The sequence below is a fragment of the Molossus molossus genome, unplaced genomic scaffold, assembly GCF_014108415.1.
Source record: "Molossus molossus isolate mMolMol1 unplaced genomic scaffold, mMolMol1.p scaffold_m16_p_18, whole genome shotgun sequence".
Lineage (NCBI taxonomy): Eukaryota > Metazoa > Chordata > Mammalia > Chiroptera > Molossidae > Molossus > Molossus molossus.
This window is the reverse complement of record NW_023425353.1, coordinates 29,806,164-29,826,102: the sequence shown is the minus strand read 5'-3', so window position 1 is coordinate 29,826,102 and position 19,939 is coordinate 29,806,164. Positions and strand designations below refer to the sequence as shown.

Sequence of the window (19,939 nt, the reverse complement as noted above, 5' to 3'; positions counted from 1 at the left end):
AAAGGGAAAATGCTGGAAGAGGGGTTGCTTTAGTAAGAATGCAGTGAGTTGAGTTTTAGCTGGATTTTCATCAGACATTTGGATATAAAAATGTAAAACTCTGGAGAGATCTCAAATATAAATGTAAAGTTAATGGTAGATGTGGCAAAAGGATGGATGGGATGGGAGGGGAGGGGAGGGGAGGGGAGGTCAGGGGAGGGGAGGGAAGGGAAGAAGAAATAGGTGGAGAGGGAGATTATATAGTGTAAAGAGAGCAGTTGACTGAGAACAGATCCAGCAGAAGAGGTTGAGTAGTATGTGAGGAAACATGAAGATGACAGACAGATGATATGTGAAAAATGAGGAGAGTGGGGGCCAAGGAAGCCACGAGAGAAGAAGGTTTCAAGGAGAGAATAATCACAAGTGTTCCTTGCAGCCAAGAAGTCCAATAAGAAGAGCCCTGAAAAATATGGGTAATATTTGACACTCAGAGGACCTTAATGAGGAGAGTTTCCATAGGATGACAAATGTCGAAAAAACTAGGTTTCAGTAGGGTGCAGAGTGAATGGTAGGTCAAGAAATTTGGAGAGAAAAACAGGAAAATTAGATAGGTACAGGGTGACATGAGGTCGACACTGATTTTTTTTTTTAAATCCTCACTGGAGGATATTTCTCCATTTATCTTCAGATGGGGGGTGGGGAGAAAGAGAAGGAATATCGATGTGAGAGACACATTGATTGGTTGCCTCCCACATGACACCAACCAGGGCTGGGGACTAAACCCACAACTGACGTAAGTACCCTTGACTAGAATCAAACCTGCGACTCTTTGGTCTGCAGGCTGACACTCTAACCACTGAGCCAAACTTGCCAGGGCCAGGCAGTGATTTTTATATTAGAGACACAGGCAAAGAGATAGGGGGAGAGTGGTGTGAGGGGGAAGGGGGCCAGGGAGAGGATAAATATATGGTTGTTTGTTGCTAGTATATCGAAATAAATTTTTTTTGTATCCTGCAACCTTTTTACCTTCACTCGTTTGTTCTACTAGCTTTTTTATAGATTCCATAGGATTTTGTACATAGACAATCATGTCATCCGTGAACAGTTTTACTACTTCCTTTTCAGTCTGGATACCTTTTGTTTCTGTTTCTTGCCTTATTGCACTGGCTAGGACCTCCAGTATAATGTTGAATACAAGTGTGAGAGCAGTATCCTTGTCTTACACCTTACCTTAGCAGGAAAGCACTCATCTTCTATCATTAAATATGATGTTAGCGGTCCTTTATGAGATAGAGAAGGTTCCCCTCTATTCCTAATAAATATATATTTATATAATTTATTTTTTTACATGATTAGTGTAAGAATCCACTAGTGAAGCCATCTGAACCTGAAGTGTTTTTGTTTTGTTCGTGTGTTGGTGGAAAAGTTTTTAACCAGTAATTCAATTTCTTTAATAGATACATAGCTGTCAGATTTTTTTTTAAGTAATCTTTGGTAGTTTTTATCTTTCAAGGAATTTGATCTAAGTCGTCCAGTTCTTTATCATATAGTTATTTTTTTTTTCCTTGTAATATCTGTAGACTTCATAGTGATATCATGTTGCTCATTTCTAATGTTGATAATTTGTGTCTTCACTTTTTTTCCTAGTCAGTCTAGGTAGAGGTTTATTCATTTTAATGACCTTCTTTTGAAGAAATGGCTTTTTATTTCACTGATTTTTGTATATTTTTTGTTTGCTTTCTATTTTATTGATTTCTACTCTTTATTATTTTTGTTTACTTTGGGTTTAATTTGCTCTTTTTTAATTTTCTTATGATGGAGACTGTGGTCAGTCATTGGAAATCTTTCTACTTTCCTAATGTAGGTATTTAGGGCTATTCATTTTCTTCTAAGTACTATTTTAGCTACATCTCACAAATTTTTTTTTTTTTAAAATATGGAACGCTTCACGAATTTGCGTGTCCTCCTTGCGCAGGGGCCGTGCTAATCTCTGTATCCAATTTTAGTGCTGCCGAAGCGAGCACTGCATCTCACAAATTTTAATATGAATTTTCATTTGCATGCAATTTAAAATACTGAATATTTTTTTTTCGATTTAATTTTCAACCTGTGGATTATTTAGAGGTGAGTTAAGTCATTTCCAAATATTTGAGGATTTTTCAGATATCTTTTTGTTTTTGAATTCTAATTTAATTCCATATTAAATTAACATATTTTGTATGATGTGAATACTTCTAAAGTTAGCAAGATTTGTTTTTTGCCCCAAAACACTAGGTTTTTATTGTTGTTGTTTTTAAATCCTCACCCAAGGATATTTTTCCATTTATCTTCCTATAGAGTAGAAGGGGGGCGGGGGGAGAGACAACCATGTGAGAGAGGCTGGGGACTGAATCACAACCAAGATACATGCCATTGGCCAGAATCAAGCCTGAGACTCTCTGGTCTGCTGGCTGTCACTCTAACCTCTGACTTAAACCGGCCAGGGCAACACTAGTTTTTATAAATGTTAATTATGTCAGATCTGTTTTTCCCAGCAGTTCTATCAGTTTTTACTTCATTTGTTTTGCATCTCTGATGTTAGGAGCTTAACTTTTAGGATTGTTATGTCCTCTTGATAATTTGAACTCTTTATTATTATAAAATGACCCTCTCTAACTCTGGTAATATTCTTTGTTGTGAAATCTACTTTGTCTAGAATATAGCCACTTTGGCTGTTCTTCCTTTTTTATGCATCTAATTCAAATGTAATATTATATAATTATAAATATAACTTTAATTTTATTTTTGTATTTCTTTCCTCTTAATTGAAAATCTTAATCCCTAACAACATTAACATAATTATTTATCTTATCGTCTACATCTTATCTTGTAAGATACAGAAAATAGATTTAAAGTAATACTACCAGTATTACCACTGACAGGTTACTGAATGAAGTGTAAGAGATCTTTCTGTTCTAAGAATATATATCATTAAAGATGTAGAGTCAAATACTGTGTTCTGGTACCTTGAAATTAATTCTCTTTCTGTTTTAAAAAAATGTTTTTTATTGATTTTTTTTATATAGAGAGGAAGTGAGGGGAGGAAAGAGAGATAGAAACATTAGTGAGAGAGAGAGGCATTAGCATTGATTGGCTGCCTCCTGCACACCCCCTCCCAGGGATTGAGCCTGCAGCCGAGGCCTGTGCCCTGACTGGGACTAGAACGAGCCACCTCTTGGTGTATAGGTCAATGCTCAACCTCTGAGCCACACCAGCCAGGCCTCTTTCTTTTTTAGTGGTTTCTCAGGTTTTTACTTTTAAGGATTGCTTCTTAAGTTTAATTTTACTTTTGAAGTGTAAAAGTTTTTATGTTTCCAAAGTCAGAACTTACATAAGGTATATTTGGAGAATTATCACATCCATTTCCAACCCTGTAGCCTTCTTACTCCTATATTTAAAAGTTTTGGTTTTTCTTTTCATTTTTTTGAAAATATAAGCAAATATACATACATACATATAAAAATAAAAATAAATTTGTGTTTCCCACTTGATTCTTACACAAAGTGTAGTGTTCTGTAACATCCTTTTTTTTTTATCCTCATCCGAGGACATTTTCCCATTTTTTTGTTCAGATAGAGTGGGAGGGAGAGAGAGGAACAGAGAGAGAGAGAGAGAAACATCGATGTGAAAGGAACACATCGAGTGGCTGCCACCTGCACAACCGACCAGGGCCGGGAACAAACTGCAACCGAGGCACGCGCCCTTAGCGGGAACTGAACCGGGGCTCTCAGGACCGCAGGTCGACGCTCTAACCGCTGAGCCAAACCGGCCAGGGCTGTAACATCCTTTTTTTTACTTAATAATGTATCCTGAAAAATCACTCCGTATCAGAGTAATTAGAGAATAGAGAGTTACCTTATACTTTTTTACAGCGACATAGAATTGCAATATACAGATTTACCATAGTTTATTCAATCAGAGACCTACTGATGGACATTTGGGTTGCTATTACCCATATACATAATGAGCTTTCTTTTGATTAAGTGTTAGCATAGTATATATTTTTCCATTCTTTTACTTTTAACCTAATTTTATCTTTATATTTAAAGTGAGTTTCTTATAGGTAGCATATAATTTTCTTTTTTTGTTCAATCTGTAAATATCTGCTTTATAATTGGCATGTTTAGACCATTTGCACATCTATTTAATATGTGTTTATTGCTCTATCTGTGTGTCTACTAATCTTCTGCTGTATCAAATCTTCTGTTACTCCTACTCAGTGTGTTTTTCTTGTCAGATTTGTGTTTTTCATCTCTAGACTTTAAATTTTAATGTCTTCTATGTCTTTACCAGACATATGAAATGTAGTTATAATAACTGGTTTTTAATGTCCTTAGCTACTAATTCTGTCATCCGTTTCATTTCTGGTCCTGTTACTATTAATTTGTTTTTCTTTTTCATTGTGGGTCATATTTTCTTGATTTTTTGTGTTTCTGCTTCTTTTCTACTAGAGCTAGACATTGTGAAGTTGCTGGATATTTTTGTATGTATTCCCATGAATATACTTAAGAACTCAGTTAAGTTACCTGGAAACATTGTGATTCTTTTGTGGTTTTCTTTTAAGCTTTGATAGCTAAAACAGGAGCTGCTTTAGTCTAGGGTTTGTATTTTCCCACTATTGAGGCAGCACCCATGAATTACCAGGTTTTCCGTGGCTGGTTAGACCTCTTGCTAGCCATTTGAGAGCGTCAGGAATTGTTCCCTTTGCTCTTTTCCAGTGGTTCTTTCCCAAGCCCCAGGCAGTTTTCTTATATGTGCGTGCCTATCAGCACTCAGCTGGAGATTCGGGGTGGGTTCTTGTAACTCTCTGGAGGTTTCTTTCTCTGTGTGTGGCTTTCTTTCCTCCAGTACTCTCCCCTGAGAACTCCAGTCATCTTGGCCTTCCCCAAATGACAATTCTCCTTTTTCTTCCCAGGGAAACTATATAGCTATAAGCTGAGACACTTGGAAGGCTTACCTTGTTGATTCCCCGCTCAGAGATGACTAGCCTATGCTGCTGATTGTGTCCTTTCTTTTACAAATTTTTTTTCTGGTAGGAGGGTGAATCCATTTCCTATTATTCCATCTTGGCTATATTGTAGAAGTTAACATTTGTCTTTTTTTCTTTGTTAATCTTCACCCAAGGATGTTTGTCCATTAATTTTTCTTAGACTGGAAGGGAGGGAGGGAGAGAGAGAGAGAAACATTGATGAGAGAGAGACACATCAATTAGTTGCCTCCCAAACGACCCCAACCGGGGCCAGGGATCAAATCCGTAACCCAGGTATGTGACCTTGACTGAAATCAAACCTGAGACCCTTGGGTTTGTGGGCAACACTCTAACCACTGAGCAAAACTGGCCAGGACAACATTTGTCTTTTAGTTAAAAAAAATCCAAGGAAAAGATTCAGATCACTCTGTCTTATAAACTAGTTTGGACTAAATTTATTTTTCTTTGTAATTTCTAAAAATAAATGTATTAATATCAAATGCTCTATATGTGATATATAAACAAGATGTAAGATAATGTAGTATACTGTGGTTATTTTCAACATTTAATGCTCATCTATGGTTTATGATATGAAATTACTTGATTACCAATTAGAAGAATGGTTGTATCCCATGTATTAGAAACATAATATTTCGCCCTGGCCAGTTTGGCTCAGCGGTTAGAGCGTCGGCCTGCAGTCGGAGAGACCCGGGTTCGGTTCCCGCTAAGGGCACGTACTTCGGTTGCAGTTTGTCCCCGGCCCTGGTTGGTCGTGCGGGTAGCAGCCACTCGATGTGTCCCTTCACGTCGATGTTTCTCTCTCTCTCTCCCTTCCTCTCTCTCCCTCCCACTCTATCTGTACAAAAAATGGAAAAAATATCCTCGGGAGAGGATAAAAAAAAAAAAAAAAAAGAAACATAATATTTCATAATGTCTGTAACAAATAAAATAATATGTATTTATAATATTATTTGTTTTCCACAAAACTCATATTTTAAACATTTAAAAATTGAGTATTTCTGATGGTTTTTATAGACTCATATTTTTGGCTTATAAATATCATTGTTTTGGTTTTTGTGTATTATTACAGAAGTCTTTGTATACTGAACTGATTTTTCTCAATTTTTTAATACTTCATAAAATGATAGTAAATTTCTGTAATTAAGATTTTTCATAATTAGTGTTTACATGACAGAAATGTTGTATTACAAGGAGAGTAATACAATATATTCAGGTGCTGTGGGAATTTAGAAGGACGCTAGACCTTAGAACCAGTTAAGAAAGTAGAAGTTGAGTTTTGGCCCACTTCTTACAAATTTTGTATTACTTTGTTAGCCTTATTTTGTTGCTCTGTCACATAACCTTTTTGAGCCTTCTTCTTTCAAATGGCATGATAGTACTCTTTGATATTCTTCTCAAAGGCAATTGTGAGAATTGGGTGCATTCTGTGAAAATATATAGTAAACTGCAAATGCTATATAAAAATTAAGTATTGTTCCGAGATTTAGTTTAGTTTAGCCTGAGAAGTTTCACACAGTATGTACAGTGGGAAAATTTTACTGTACCTAAGCCTAACATTAGTCACCAGAATAATGATCTTGGCCTGCATTTTCTTTTGTTAGTTTCAGAAATTTTTATAATTTGGTTTTTGATACCCAGTTTAATAGAAATGAGTCATACTATCATTTCTGTCTTTACTCGGCAGCACACCATTCGTACTTCACCACATACATGATCTGTGGGTTACGGAGAGAAATAAGGATGTTGCTCAATAGCCCACAACTTCCAATGAAGAATACTTTTCAGCAGTACTGATGAGTTTCTCATAGGCATTAGGAAATGCAGACCTTTAGATGTTAAGCGAAATTCATGAACTCAATAATAATATTTAGTGAGAATTTGAAAAGCAGGTCAATGTGTCAGATTCTGTGATCTCTAAATACCTACTGTTACCCGTGGAGTGGATTAGATGCCTAGGTTTTTATGGTCTAAAACATTTTCAGCAGAATGATGCAGGAGCTGTTACTAAGAATCAGAATAAAAGCCTACAGAATTGTGTGGGGCGTGCCCTCTATATATGAATCAGATTTTAAGTGGAAACCACAGTTGTTTCCTTGTTTCTCATTCATGCTTTAGCAGAGGATGTGCTACCGTAGATCTGGCTTAGTTTCGTAGTTTCTCCTTTAAGGTTCACACGGCGTTCTTTTCCTTTTTAGAAGCCACAGCAGTTTTTAATGTATTGTCAAAACCACAAAATGTACCTTGTTAAATATTTAGTGGGGTTATGTGTGCTAAATATTATTTGGTAGTCTCAGTACTGATTGTGGCCTTCTAATATAATCCTGTTTTGGAAATAGAGCATAAACACATACATACATATATTTGAGGTAGGTGGTATATAGGCATACATCTGCAGGCATGTGGAAACAATTTTAACCCTTTGCATATGTTAATTTGTATTTAAAGATAATGTTTTATATTGTTTAACCTGAATATTATATATTCATTTTCTTTTATTCTTCCTTAGCATCAAGGCATGCCATGGATTGCCTCTCATAAATGGACAAAGCTGTGACCCTTATGCAACAGTTTCTCTAGTGGGCCCTTCTAGGTAATGTTTCTTGAATTATGAGATTTTTAAGTTTTAAAATTTGATGTAAGAATTACAACATTAAGGTTCTAAGAGCAAATGTTAAACAGCTATTTATGACACAAAGTAATGCTTTGGAAGAAAAATCTTCAGTGAGTTTTATTATACACTTGTAAACAAACAAATCCAGTTTTTATAGAAAGAAAATGGGTATCATTTTAAATCTGCCAGACTCTTAGGTTGTGGAACAGCATCAGTTTTATAGTAGTTAAAATGTAGTTTAAAACATAAACTTGACCTTCTTTATTCATCATCAACCTTCCTACTGGCAAATGTCTTAGATTTTATGCATGTAATATCCTATTTTGATAAATGCTAGCTCAGAATAAGGTAGTTTCCATATTGTTATCTGGAAAGCAGCTCAGGACTAAAAATACCTTTTCTACCCATGGCATCTGTGCTCTACAGAGAGAATTCCAAGCTGTACACACTCTGCTGATGTACCAGAACATGGTCAAGTTTACCATGTCATGGATTTAAATTACTCGGCATAATTTAGGCAAACACCTATAACACTTTGTACTATTTTGTATTTTATAACTTCGTTATGGTTTTTTTCAGAGCCTGACTAGTCTGAATTTTTTCTAAAACTGGAAGGTTTAGAGTAAGGAAACAAAGAGCACAATAATCTCTGTACACAAGCAGCATTCACACACACACACACACACACACAGCCCTCCTCCCCAGCCTCAAGCTCTTTAGGTATTCTTATTTTTTAGAAATTCACCAGTGAGTCACTTTGAAAAATAAATGTATTTGTGTGTGTGTGTGTGTGTGTGTGTGTGTGTGTGTATAAAGTAGCACCATGCCTGGTACTTATTGGGTGCTCAAACAATAGCATGCTATTATTATTATAGATTGTTTTACATTTAAAAGGAGATAGGTAATCTAATCCTATAACATTCATGCTATCAGAGGAATTTAATTTTGCATGTTAAAAATATTTAATCTAGTGGAGCTGTTTTTGTTTTTTTGTCTTTATTTATAATCTATACCTGACAGGCAAATTCTTAAGTATAATTGTTTATTAACATACAGATAGAAACCACTTGGCATATAAATATTTTTAAAAAAGTCACTTTGGGTTTTGGTACTCTAATATAATTGCATATGATGTTAACTTTGGAGGAGGCTAGGGAAAGGCTGCATGGGACTTCCCTGTGCACATTTTGTAACCTCTTCTGAATCTATCATTATTTCAGAATTAAAAGGTTTTTTAATAAAATCACATTGCAGCTGAAGCCCACAAAGTAAACTGAGTTAAGAATGCTTTTCATGTTTCTCAGGTATTTTTCAGCATAGATAAAGGTACTCTGAATGTCATTGTCTTCCTTCTGCCATGTACTCTGGGTTGCTTATATATTAGAATGTTTCATTAAAACCCCCAACATAAGCTTGGCATTCAATCTAATATAGCTATAGAGAGAATAATGCAGTCTTGCTATATATCAAGTACACAAAACTTGTATATTCTTTGATTTGAGTTTTAGATACTTTATTCCCCTTGCCCCCCAAGTAATATTTAAAACTACAGTCTTCCCTGAGTCATCTTAACAGTGAAACAGAGGTCAAGCTCCCTGCTTGGAAATAGCATGTTTTATAATTGTGTACTGTTAAGTTCTACAAGGTAAAACTCTACCACATTGGAACAGGAATGACCAAAAGAAGACTAAAGTAAAGAAGAAAACAAGCAATCCGCAGTTTAATGAAATCTTTTATTTTGAGGTAACTTTTTGTTTTATATAAATATTAACATTGAGTATTTAATACTGAATGCTGATTTACTTCTTTTTTCAAATTACGGCCATAGTAATCATTTCATCAACTAATGCAACTAGGCATTTCTCTCCTGAAAGCAGTAGAGCCATGGTACAGTGCAGTGGAGGCTCAGATGGTACAGTGCAGTGGAGGCTCAGATGGTACAGTGCAGTGGAGGCTCAGATGGTACAGTGCAGTGGAGGCTCAGATGGTACAGTGCAGTGGAGGCTCAGTACATAAAACAAATGAAGCAGAGCTCTGATTGATTTTGGGTTGGGGAGGTCTAGGAGCACACCCGCTTCCAAATCATCCTCAATATCACACCCTTCTCCTTACACAGTCCCCACCTCATCCAGCCCCCACGCCTGACAGACAGTGGCCACAGGACTGTCCTGCAGAGTACTGTTTGAATAATGAAGTCAGTATGACAGCATTGGTAGATATGAGTTCTAGTCCCAGTTGACTGTGAACAGATTACTAATTGTGAGACTCAAGTTTCTTGCCTTGTGAAAGGATAGTTTTGTAAAAGAAAATAGGAGCAGCCCTACCTAACTGATGGAGTTTTTATAAGACCCAAATGTGATAAAGCTCTGGGACTATAAAGTACACTCTATGGACACATGCTTATTTTCATAGAGATCTTCACCGGCCTTGAAGTTGCCCAAACACATTGCTTTGGAGTTCTTTAGTGTGGGGCATTTTTAAAATTTGTTAGAGAAATCCTTTTTCGTATTACTGGACAGCTACAGAAAATAAAAATAAGTCAAACTCTCTATTCCAAAAGATTGTATTCTAGCTGTAGAACATGTTGCAGTTGAGATTAACATGTAGGGTAGATTTGAAAAAGTTGTATTTTTGTGCTTTTCCTTTTGTGTGTGTGTTTTCCTGGTAGTTCCAAATGGAGAGAGTGAGATCACTTCTAGCCATGCCTGATTACTGCCCTCTAATAAAGGAACACAGGTTGAAGAAAAGGACAAAATTGAAGTAGGAAGAATTATGGGGGTGGAGACAAGGGAGAAGGAAAAAAGAAAAAGAAAATGTACCACTGTGAGGCTTTTCCATTCCCTGGCTAAGGACTTAGTTTAGTTGTTCTGCATGTATTAATGGTTGTTATGTCTAGCCTAGAGAAAACAAAGAAGGGGCAACTTGGAGCAAGCAGATGGCCCTTTGAAAGTCAAGACCTGACCTGCTTGCTATATCCAAGCATACCTATTAGGCCTTGACACATTCATTCAAAGGGCCCTTTGTTGAGCTGATTATAAAGATAAGGTTCAATGTCTATCCTCCAGTGGAATGAGACACAACACACACACACGTGTATATGCAACAGTAAAATGCAGTAAATATTAGGGAGGCCAGATGAGCTCTGCACCAGCTGATTTAGTGAAGTCAGAAGAGAGTATTACAGAGAAGGAGCATTTTGAGATAGGAGAGCAGAAAGTTGTGTCCAAAGAATAGCAAGTAATAATTTGACTGAAAGGTTTGTGTAAGGGAAAAATGGCAACTAAGCTTAAAAAGATAGCCCTGGCCGGTTTGGCTCAGCGGTTAGAGCATCGGCCTGCGGTCCCGAGAGACCCGGGTTTGGTTCCCGCTAAGGGCATGTACCTCGGTTGCAGTTTGTCCCTGGCCCTGGTTGGGTTGTGTGGGTGGCAACCACTCGATGTGTCCCTTTCACATCGATGTTTCTCTCTCTCTCTCTCCCTCCCACTCTATCTGAACAAAATATAAAAAAAAAAAATGTCCTCGGGTGAGGATAAAAAAATTTAAAAAAATTTAAAAAGATAGAGTAAGACCACCCAATGAAAGGCTTGAGTGCCTGCCAGAGGTGCTTAAATATTAGCCATTGAATGTTTTTTAGTCTGGAAGCTATGGGTAATCTAGTGTTTTGGGAAGAATTAACCATGATCTGTGAGCCAAATGGCTGAGAGAGAGAGAGAGAGAACAGAGATCAAGAGACTGGTATAGTTTAGCTGTTCAAAAAAAGGGAGGGGGGATCTGATCCAAGAGAGTAATATGGAAATAGAAGAGAAGGAACAAATAAGACAGAAATAGCAAAGGGCAAGATAGTGAATTGGTTATAGAAGAAAAGACAAAAGAAGGAAAACACATTTGGGGGCATAATGAGCTCGAGGTCTGACATGTAAAATCCTCCAATAAGCAGTTTGTGACTGGAACTTAAGATGGGTGATGGCTGCAAATAAAGACTCAAGATTTGCCTACAGAGTCAAGAAAGCCAAGAGGGTAGAGGTACACAGTAAAGGAGAAATGTGAAGACCGTCAGTTCTGCACTCATTAGGTGTTCAACTCTGAGCATGTCTCTTCATTTCTGTACTTTAGCTTCCTCATTTTTGAGATGAGGATAATAAATCTAGCTGCCTGCTTCAGAGCAGTGATCTGATGAACAAAGGAGATAATGGATGTGAAAGCACTTTGTAAACTATGCAGCACTTGCAGCTCTGAGAACAAAATAAACCCTTAGAGAAAACCCATACTTACAGGTTCTGTGGAAGAAGAGGTACCAGAGGAAGAAGCAAAGAGAGCAGAATGTTGCCAGGATAGTGCCTGGGCAAACTCAAAGAAAAGAATGTTTCTAGGAAAGGAGTATAATTGTATGATTACCCGTTCAGATAATGGGGTCAATGAAGGTGAGAACTAAGAATTCATCATTAGACTTGGTGATTAAGAGCAGGATGTTAGGCGGGTGACCTGTGAGGAAGCCAGATTATGAAGAGTGACTGTAGTGTGTGGGCAGTGAGGAAGTGGAGGCTGGGAGGATGGCTTACAGCTTTCAGATGTTTGTCTGTGAAAGGAAGGAGACAGAAGGACCATAATTTAAGGGGAGAATTTTTCTTAGACTTGAGTGAGGTGAACAAGCTGGTAAAGAAAGCTGTAATTAAAAAAGATCGAATACTTACTGCAACTACATGTGGGTGGAGCAGTTTCAAGGAAAGAGGAGGATCATATCATCTTGTTCAGAAGCGGATGGGAAAACTCATCAAGTAGAAAGGACTTTATGGGAATGGACATGTTCAGGTGGACTGTAGTTGAGGAAGTTCCTGCCAGTGGCCTTGATATTTTCAGTAAAAATGGAAGAAGGAAGTGTAAGGGTGGCATTGGTATTGAGAAATATGGGACAGTGCAGCTTCACTGAAATAGAACACTTTTACTCATTGAATCACCAACAAATTACACATGAGCCAGAGAACTTGATGTTGCTTTATACTGAGTTGATAAGGAAGGATATGGGAGCAAGGTTCCTTTGATATATATATATTTTTTCTTTTTTTAATCCTTATGCGTTTATTGATGGGAGAGAGGGATGGGGAGGGAGAGAGGGATGGGGAGGGAGGGAGGGAGGGAGAGATAGAGAGAGAGAGAGGATCAGGAGAGAGAGAGAGAGAGGATCAGGAGAGAGAGAGAGAGAGAGAGAGAAAGAGAGAAGAGGGGAAGGATCAGGCCCGCAACCTAGGTATGTACCCTGACTGGGAACTGAGCCCACAACCTTTTGCTGTATGGGATGATGCTCCAGCCAACTGAGCCACACTGCCTTGCTTTTGATATTTTTACACCACCTTATTCTTAACCTCCCTGCTTCTTCCATGGTTATTTTTATATTTAGCTTGGGGTAAAAATATTACCTAGGCATTTTCCTCTGTTTATAATAAACAAAACTGAGCATTTTAGGGATGATAGTTTTTTTAAGTTCACGTAGGAAAAAGATACTTAAAAAAATTTTTACTAGAATATTTTGTTTACAGGTAACCAGATCCAGTAGTTACACCAGAAAGTCCCAGTTCCAGGTAGAAGAAGAGGACATTGAAAAGCTAGAGATTAGGTATGTGTATCGGGGTTTTACTGAATTGCTTTCTTCTGTGCCAAAGGAAAATCCTAAATTTAACAGGAAAAGGTAAACCAAGCTTAATAGAGTTCTCTTTAGCAAGTTGGTTGATGAATCTTAAAGGAACATGCATCTAATACAAATTATCTCTTCAAAATCTGATTCTTGACAGAAATAGTAAAGGTGTGTTTATTTTATAAACAAGGATGAAGTAATTTTCACCTATTTTATTATATTTTTTAATTTTTCCAAAATTTAATTGCTCCTTAAATTTCTGAATCATAGCATAATGGATGCAAAAAATATATAAAAAAGTATATATTAGCCTATTTAGAAATAATTTTTTTATTCCTCTTAACATATCTGCTGTCTAACAGAAATTTCAGTGAGGTAAGAAGTCTTATAAGATAATTTAACAGGTGCATGTGTTTGAAGTTTTTGCTATTTTCTAGATCTTAAATATCTATGCTGTTTTGGAGAGGAAAGTTTTTGTAAATGCATGTATAGGTGTGGTGTTAACAGTGTGTTCATTTGAAGGGTATGTTAATCACATGTTTGGAATGATCAGGTAATGTATTTTTCCAGATTATCTATCTTTACACATTAACTGATTCTAATTGAGAAAGAAACTAGAGTCTTGTGTTAGTTTATTTTTTCCAATTCAACAAAGTAACTCTGTAGTTTTTATTGTTACAAGTGAAAATAAAGCCTAGATTTGAATCTAAGAAACTTAAGTGCTTTCTTTTACTATTTAAAATGGTTACTTTCTGTGCTTATAAATTAAAGCTACTGCAATATTTTGCTTTCTAGTTTAGATAGTGAGGTATGTGACAATGCTAACATCTCTTTTAAGCATGTAAAATTAATGCTATAATACAAATCAAAGTAATTTGAAGCTATTTGGTGGTGTGTGTTCTCTTAAACATTGTTTCAAAAAAAATAAAGCCAGTTGTAAATTTTCAGGATTGATTTGTGGAACAATGGAAACCTGGTCCAAGATATTTTCCTAGGTGAGATTAAGGTTCCTGTGAATGTGTTAAGAAATGATATCTCTCATCAAGCCTGGTAAGAAGACAACCATTCTAGTGAACTCTCTTTAATATACTGTACATGCAAATAAATGCTTACTATAGTCATATTTTAAATTTCTAATGAAATAAGCCAAAAGTCATTAATATTAATTGCTCTTGTCGTTAATTTATTGTTGCAGAAATATAAGCATATCGATAGTTTTTTGACTTGACCTCTGATACTGAGACAAAAGTACTGAATTCTCGGGGGATATTTTTCTGTTCAAAAACTAAATCCTATCTCTAAGGGGAAAATGGAAAATATTTAAAACATTATGTAAGAGTTGCATATGTAAGAAGATGCTTGGTAACAAATCAACATCTGTAGTTGAGAAACTTCATTAATGGTCATGAAAACTGGATGCTTAAAGGCAAAGAGTTTATTGTAGCGAATCAGCTGTTTACGGGATCGAACCAGTCAGGAGCTCTGATGGCCTGAGAATGGTCAGAACATTATTTTACCTTTTATGACTCTAATAGTGACATTAAATGGCTGTTAAATTAAACTGAATGTTCAGACATTAAATTGACGTTAGTTTCCTTAGCAGAATTGATGTGCAGCTATTGTTTGTTCTGTCTACAGCACTTACAAGCTGTATATTCTGTCCCTTCCAGTAGGTTGCCCTGCAGCCCTCATGCTAGACTTGGGTTACAAATAAGTGTAAAAGAACATGCTTTTCTCATTTACTAAACTTTTAAGGCCAACTTTTTAGAACTGTTTCAGTTGCCTGGAAGAGGAGTTTGAAATTAAGCCTTTAGATGTTTCTTACCCTGGGCACCAGTTTCATTTGTCTTTAGAACACCTGCCTAGTCTTCCAGTGTAGCTCAGCGGATTGAGTGTCGTCCCTTGGACTGAGAGATCCCAGTTCAATTCCCAGTCAGGGCACATGCCCCAGTTTCGGGCTCCATTCCCAGCAGGAAGTGTGCAAGGAGGCAGCCGATCGATGTATCTCTTTCACGTTGATGTTTCTATCTCTCTCTCTCCCTTCCTCTCTCTCTCAAAAAAGCAGTAAAAACATTTTTTTTTAAAAAAAAAAAAAAAAAAAAGAAGAGAGTTCGGCCAGTGTGGCTCAGTGGTTAAGCGTCGACCCATGCACCAAGAGGTCGCTGGTTCAATTCCCAGTCAGGACACATGCCTGATCCCCAGTGGGGAGCATGAGGGGGCGGCCAGTAGATGTTCTCTCTCATTGATGTTTCTATCTCTCCCTCTCCCTTCTCTCTCTCCAAAAAAAATCAATAAAAGAAAAAGAGAGAGAGTCTGCCTCTCCTGACTAGCCATCAGACATTCTTCACTTTGGACTCTGTTGTCCTCAAGCACTTATCCCTTGAAAACTGGTTTTTAGACTCTAAATTTTTATTTTATTTTTACCTCTTGCTAATGTAGGTCTAAGATTTATTGGTCTTTATGATGTGTTATAATTTCTAAAATTCATCCACAGAGGCGGGGGAATGAAACTTAGTCACTGAAAAACTGATGAACATTGTCACCTCCCCCCACCCCACACACATATCTTCTTTCACCTTCCATAAAGTACTGTACATTTTTAAATGAAAATTTTTGAGTTCAGTATGTTGGGTCTTTACAATTATATGCCAGACTACTCATTACAAAATAAAAAGTACGTTGTGCCTCCTGCGGCCCCTCAAAGTGAACTTGAAATGTGCCACTTAGCCTGTATTTTAAGTAAGACTATCTCCAAACTGGCCCTCCAGATTTGGCAAAACTTTTTCCAACTACCTTGGCAAGATGGAAGAACACTAACAAATTCATTTTATTCCTATAGATTTTTTTGCTAATAGTATTTTTAAATATTTTGAAATAACTTGCCAAAAGTATATGCTGAAATTTATCTAGCATGAAATAGGAACATCTGTTCATTTATTTATATTCCCATAGATGTAAGGAAATATCAAAAATAAAAAATTCCATTTCCTTTTAAGTCAAAATTATTAAACTCTTAGCTTCCATTGTCAATTGCAGAGCTATAGCATCCCCTTGTGGGATTAATGGCAACTGCATGAACGCAAGAAAAGCTTTCTTTACCGTATAAGATTTCAGGCATCTTCTTTATAATCTTGATATTAAGAAAGATACTGAATAATGACAAATAATGTTTAAAAGCCTCAGTTTTCTTTTTCACATAATTTCTACTTAGCATTTGTCTGTTGTAGTCCTTTTCTGAAAACTAATTTTTGATGGTTCTAATTTTATTTTATTCTCAAACATAATTCAGTCATTTTCCCATTCCTTTCTTGGCTCTTCAGTTTCATAATAATGATGTGTATTCTTTATTCTGAAACTTTTATGAAATGTTAGGATTTGCTTGTTAGTGTTAATATTAGCTAATGTTAACTTGAACCTATGTAGATACTAGAATTTTATTTGACTTTTTGAATATACTTATATGATTCACAGTTCAAAAGGTAAAATATGTCACCTGCCTATGTCCCCCAGCTAATCAGTTTTGTTTTCCTGAGGCAGCCACTGTTTTGAGTTTTGAAAATATTTTATGTATATACAGGCAAATACATATTCTTCTTTCCCCTTCTTTACACAAAGGGACACATCCTGTATCCTACTCTGTACCTTGCTTTTTTCACTTATCAATTTAATAGAACCTCAATAAATATTTGTTATCTCTTTGAGCAAAATTAAGAATATAAATTCTGGCCCTGACTGGCATTGCTCAGTGGTTAGAGCATCAGCCCACACATCAGAGGGTTGCAGGTTCGATTCTTGGTCAAGGGCATATATCTGGGTTGTGAGTTTGTTCCCCGACCCCAGTTGGGGTGCATGTGAGAGGCAACCAATCAATGTGTCTCTCTCACATCAATGTTTCTCTCTGTCTCTGTCTCTTTCTCCCTCTCCCTCCTTCCTTCCCCCTCTCTCTAAGAAAAATCAATGGAAAAAATATCCTCAGATGATGATTAATAACAACAAAAAAAAGAATATAGACTCAGGAACCAAATGTCTTGGTCCAAATGCATCTCTACCATTAACTACCTGTGTGACATTGGACAAATTACTCCACCTGTTTGCCTTGCTTTCTTTGGCTATGAAATGGGGGTAATACAATTAGTTATTAGAGGATGAAATGAGTTAGAATAAACTGAGCCGTAAATGCTGTGACCATGGGTATAATTCATGTTCTCATCATTATAGTTATTGCTGTAGTCATCATCATTATTCTACATCAATACATGTAGAATTTCTGCATCTTTTTTCTTGTATCAGTATTCCATGGTTTGGAATGTTATAAATAATCTAGTCCAATCACATTTCACCAGTTACCTTAGTGTCAGAGAACTTAATGTATATAAAACCATTGTGTAATTATACAGATTGGTACAACAGTTTGCACCCAAATGGTTAAAACTGTAAAAATGTACAATAAGAAGAGACAATAGATACAAATATCTTTTCATGTTATAATTTTTAATTTTGAAAGTAAGATTCAAATAGTAGATGAAACAAATGGGTTTTCTTCCAACATAATATACCTATACATATTTAAAAGTAGATTAATATTTTATTTGAGATTAGTTAGTTTCCTACTTTGCCAGTTTTAGCACCTTACCTTTAATCTCCTCTTTTGGATAAATCCATCGATAATGGTTATCTTTATGGAACCAAAAATAATATTCATAGAACTGCCTTTGAACAGTTATTTCCCAGCTTACATAGCATTACGAACCCAGATTTTTGTCTGCCTACTTCAATTTCAATTATACAGACCTTATGGTTAAAATTTTCAAATGCTAATACTTAATTCTGTTAAGGGACTCTCAAAACTGCTGATTCCTGAGAGCATAGGATTACTTTTATGCCTATCTAATTGTGAATGAAAAAAATATGTGTAGAGCAACTAACACTTTTAGTTAATAATTTATCTTTATTTTCTGTTTCTTATTCAAAAACTGGGGGAAAAAATGTAAGATTTTTTTGTACCCCCTAGAACTTAGGCATGCTAGATACCCTCTATTTAGTAAATTTTGAGGTTTTTTCCTTTAGCTCTAATTTATACAAGATTCCATAATTTACAAGGTATCCTTTTTAGGTGATTTAAATTGAGTCTTTTGTAACAATGTTTTAAAATAATAAATCACATTTATATAGATAATATAAATAGCTACATTTACTTATAGTTATTTATATATTTAAGTGGTAACAGATATATGTATATAAATAACATTTACATAATGTTTGCTGTGTACCAGGCATTATTCTAAGTCATAGGTTCTCAACCTGTGGGTCGTGACCCTGTTAGGGGTCAAACGACCCTTTCACAGGGGTTGCCTAAGACATAACAGTAGCAAAATTACAGTTATGAAGTAGCAACAAAAATAATTTTATAGTTGGAGGTCATGAGGAACTGTGTTAAAGGGTCGTGGCATTAGGAAGGTTGAGAACCACTGTTCTAAGTGCTTTATTTATGTAACCTCTTTAGAGTTATTGTAAGGATTAAATCAGTTAAACACTATTATTAATGTATTATTTAAAAACAGATAAGGAAATAAGTACTGAAAGATTGAGCAGTTTGCTCAAGGTCACACAGCTTGGATTTGAACCAAACTCTGACTCCAAACTTTGTGCTCTTAACCAATGTACTATAATAAATTTGTACTTAGGCATGCATATTTTTGGATATGTTTAAAATTCAAAAATATTCTGTTTTAAGCTGTCAGCAAAGATTAGAGTGCCTTTTGCTTATAAAACATTATTATTATTATTATTATTATTATTATTATTATTTTAATCCTCACCCGAGGATATTTTTCTATTTATCATCAGATAGAGTGGGAGGGAGGGAGGGAGGAAGGGAGAAAAACGAAAGAGGGAAAGAGAGAAACATCAATATGAGAGAGACACTCGATTGGTTGTCTCCCACATGACCCGACCAGGGCCGGGATGAACTGCAACTGAGGTACGTGCCCTTGACTGGAATCAAACCCAAGACTCATTGGTCTGTGGGCCGACTCTCTAACCGCTAAGCCAAACCAGCTAGGGCATAAAACATTATTTTCAAAAAATTGAAGTGGTTTCTACTCATTGAAAAAATTATTTTTTTCAAGGAATAGATAGGACAGTGACATATTTTGAAATTTTGTATTTTTTTCAAGTCATCACAGATGAGATATTTTGTCCATAGGGACTTTTTACTCTGCCAAAGAAACCCAAAGAGACAGGCTCTAAAAGTGTGGCAGGAGTGAGCCCTTCTGCAGTTCCTGAGCATCCTAAAACAGTGTATGCATAAAGATTAATAAGCTACAAAGCACTACCCTAATCCTTCTGCACAGAACATGCCATGTTGGGACTGTAGACCTGTTTGCTGGTATTTTGTAGTTTTAGAAGAATAACAGAGGAGCCCTGGCCAGTTTGGCTCAATGGTTAGAGCATTGGCCTAAGGACCAAAGGGTCTTGGGTTTGATTCCCGGTCCAGGGCATGTACCTGGGTTGCAGGTTCGATCTCTGACCCTGGTCGGGTCATGCAGGAGCAACCAATCAATGTGTCTCTCTCACATCGATGTTTCTCTCTGTCTCTCTCCCTCCTTCCCTTCCACTCTCCCTGAAAATCAATGGAAAAATATTCTTGGATGAGGATTAACAACAACAAAAAAAGAATACCCGGCCAGTG

The 19,939-nt window shown here is 36.3% G+C and overlaps 1 protein-coding gene and 1 pseudogene across 3 annotated transcripts in view; one reads left to right on the top strand and one right to left on the bottom strand.

The window, feature by feature from the left end:
• Positions 1-19,939, top strand: part of RASA2 (RAS p21 protein activator 2) — a 113,937-nt gene that overhangs the window by 61,701 nt on the left and 32,297 nt on the right. For all 3 annotated transcript variants that reach the window (XM_036266204.1, XM_036266203.1, XM_036266202.1), the window contains exons 6-9: positions 7,515-7,598; positions 9,290-9,362; positions 13,154-13,230; positions 14,197-14,298. In XM_036266204.1, the coding sequence (XP_036122097.1) occupies positions 7,515-7,598; positions 9,290-9,362; positions 13,154-13,230; positions 14,197-14,298 (336 nt within the window). The remainder of the gene's footprint in view (positions 1-7,514; positions 7,599-9,289; positions 9,363-13,153; positions 13,231-14,196; positions 14,299-19,939) is intronic.
• LOC118633633 lies at positions 1,910-2,003 on the bottom strand (annotated as a pseudogene).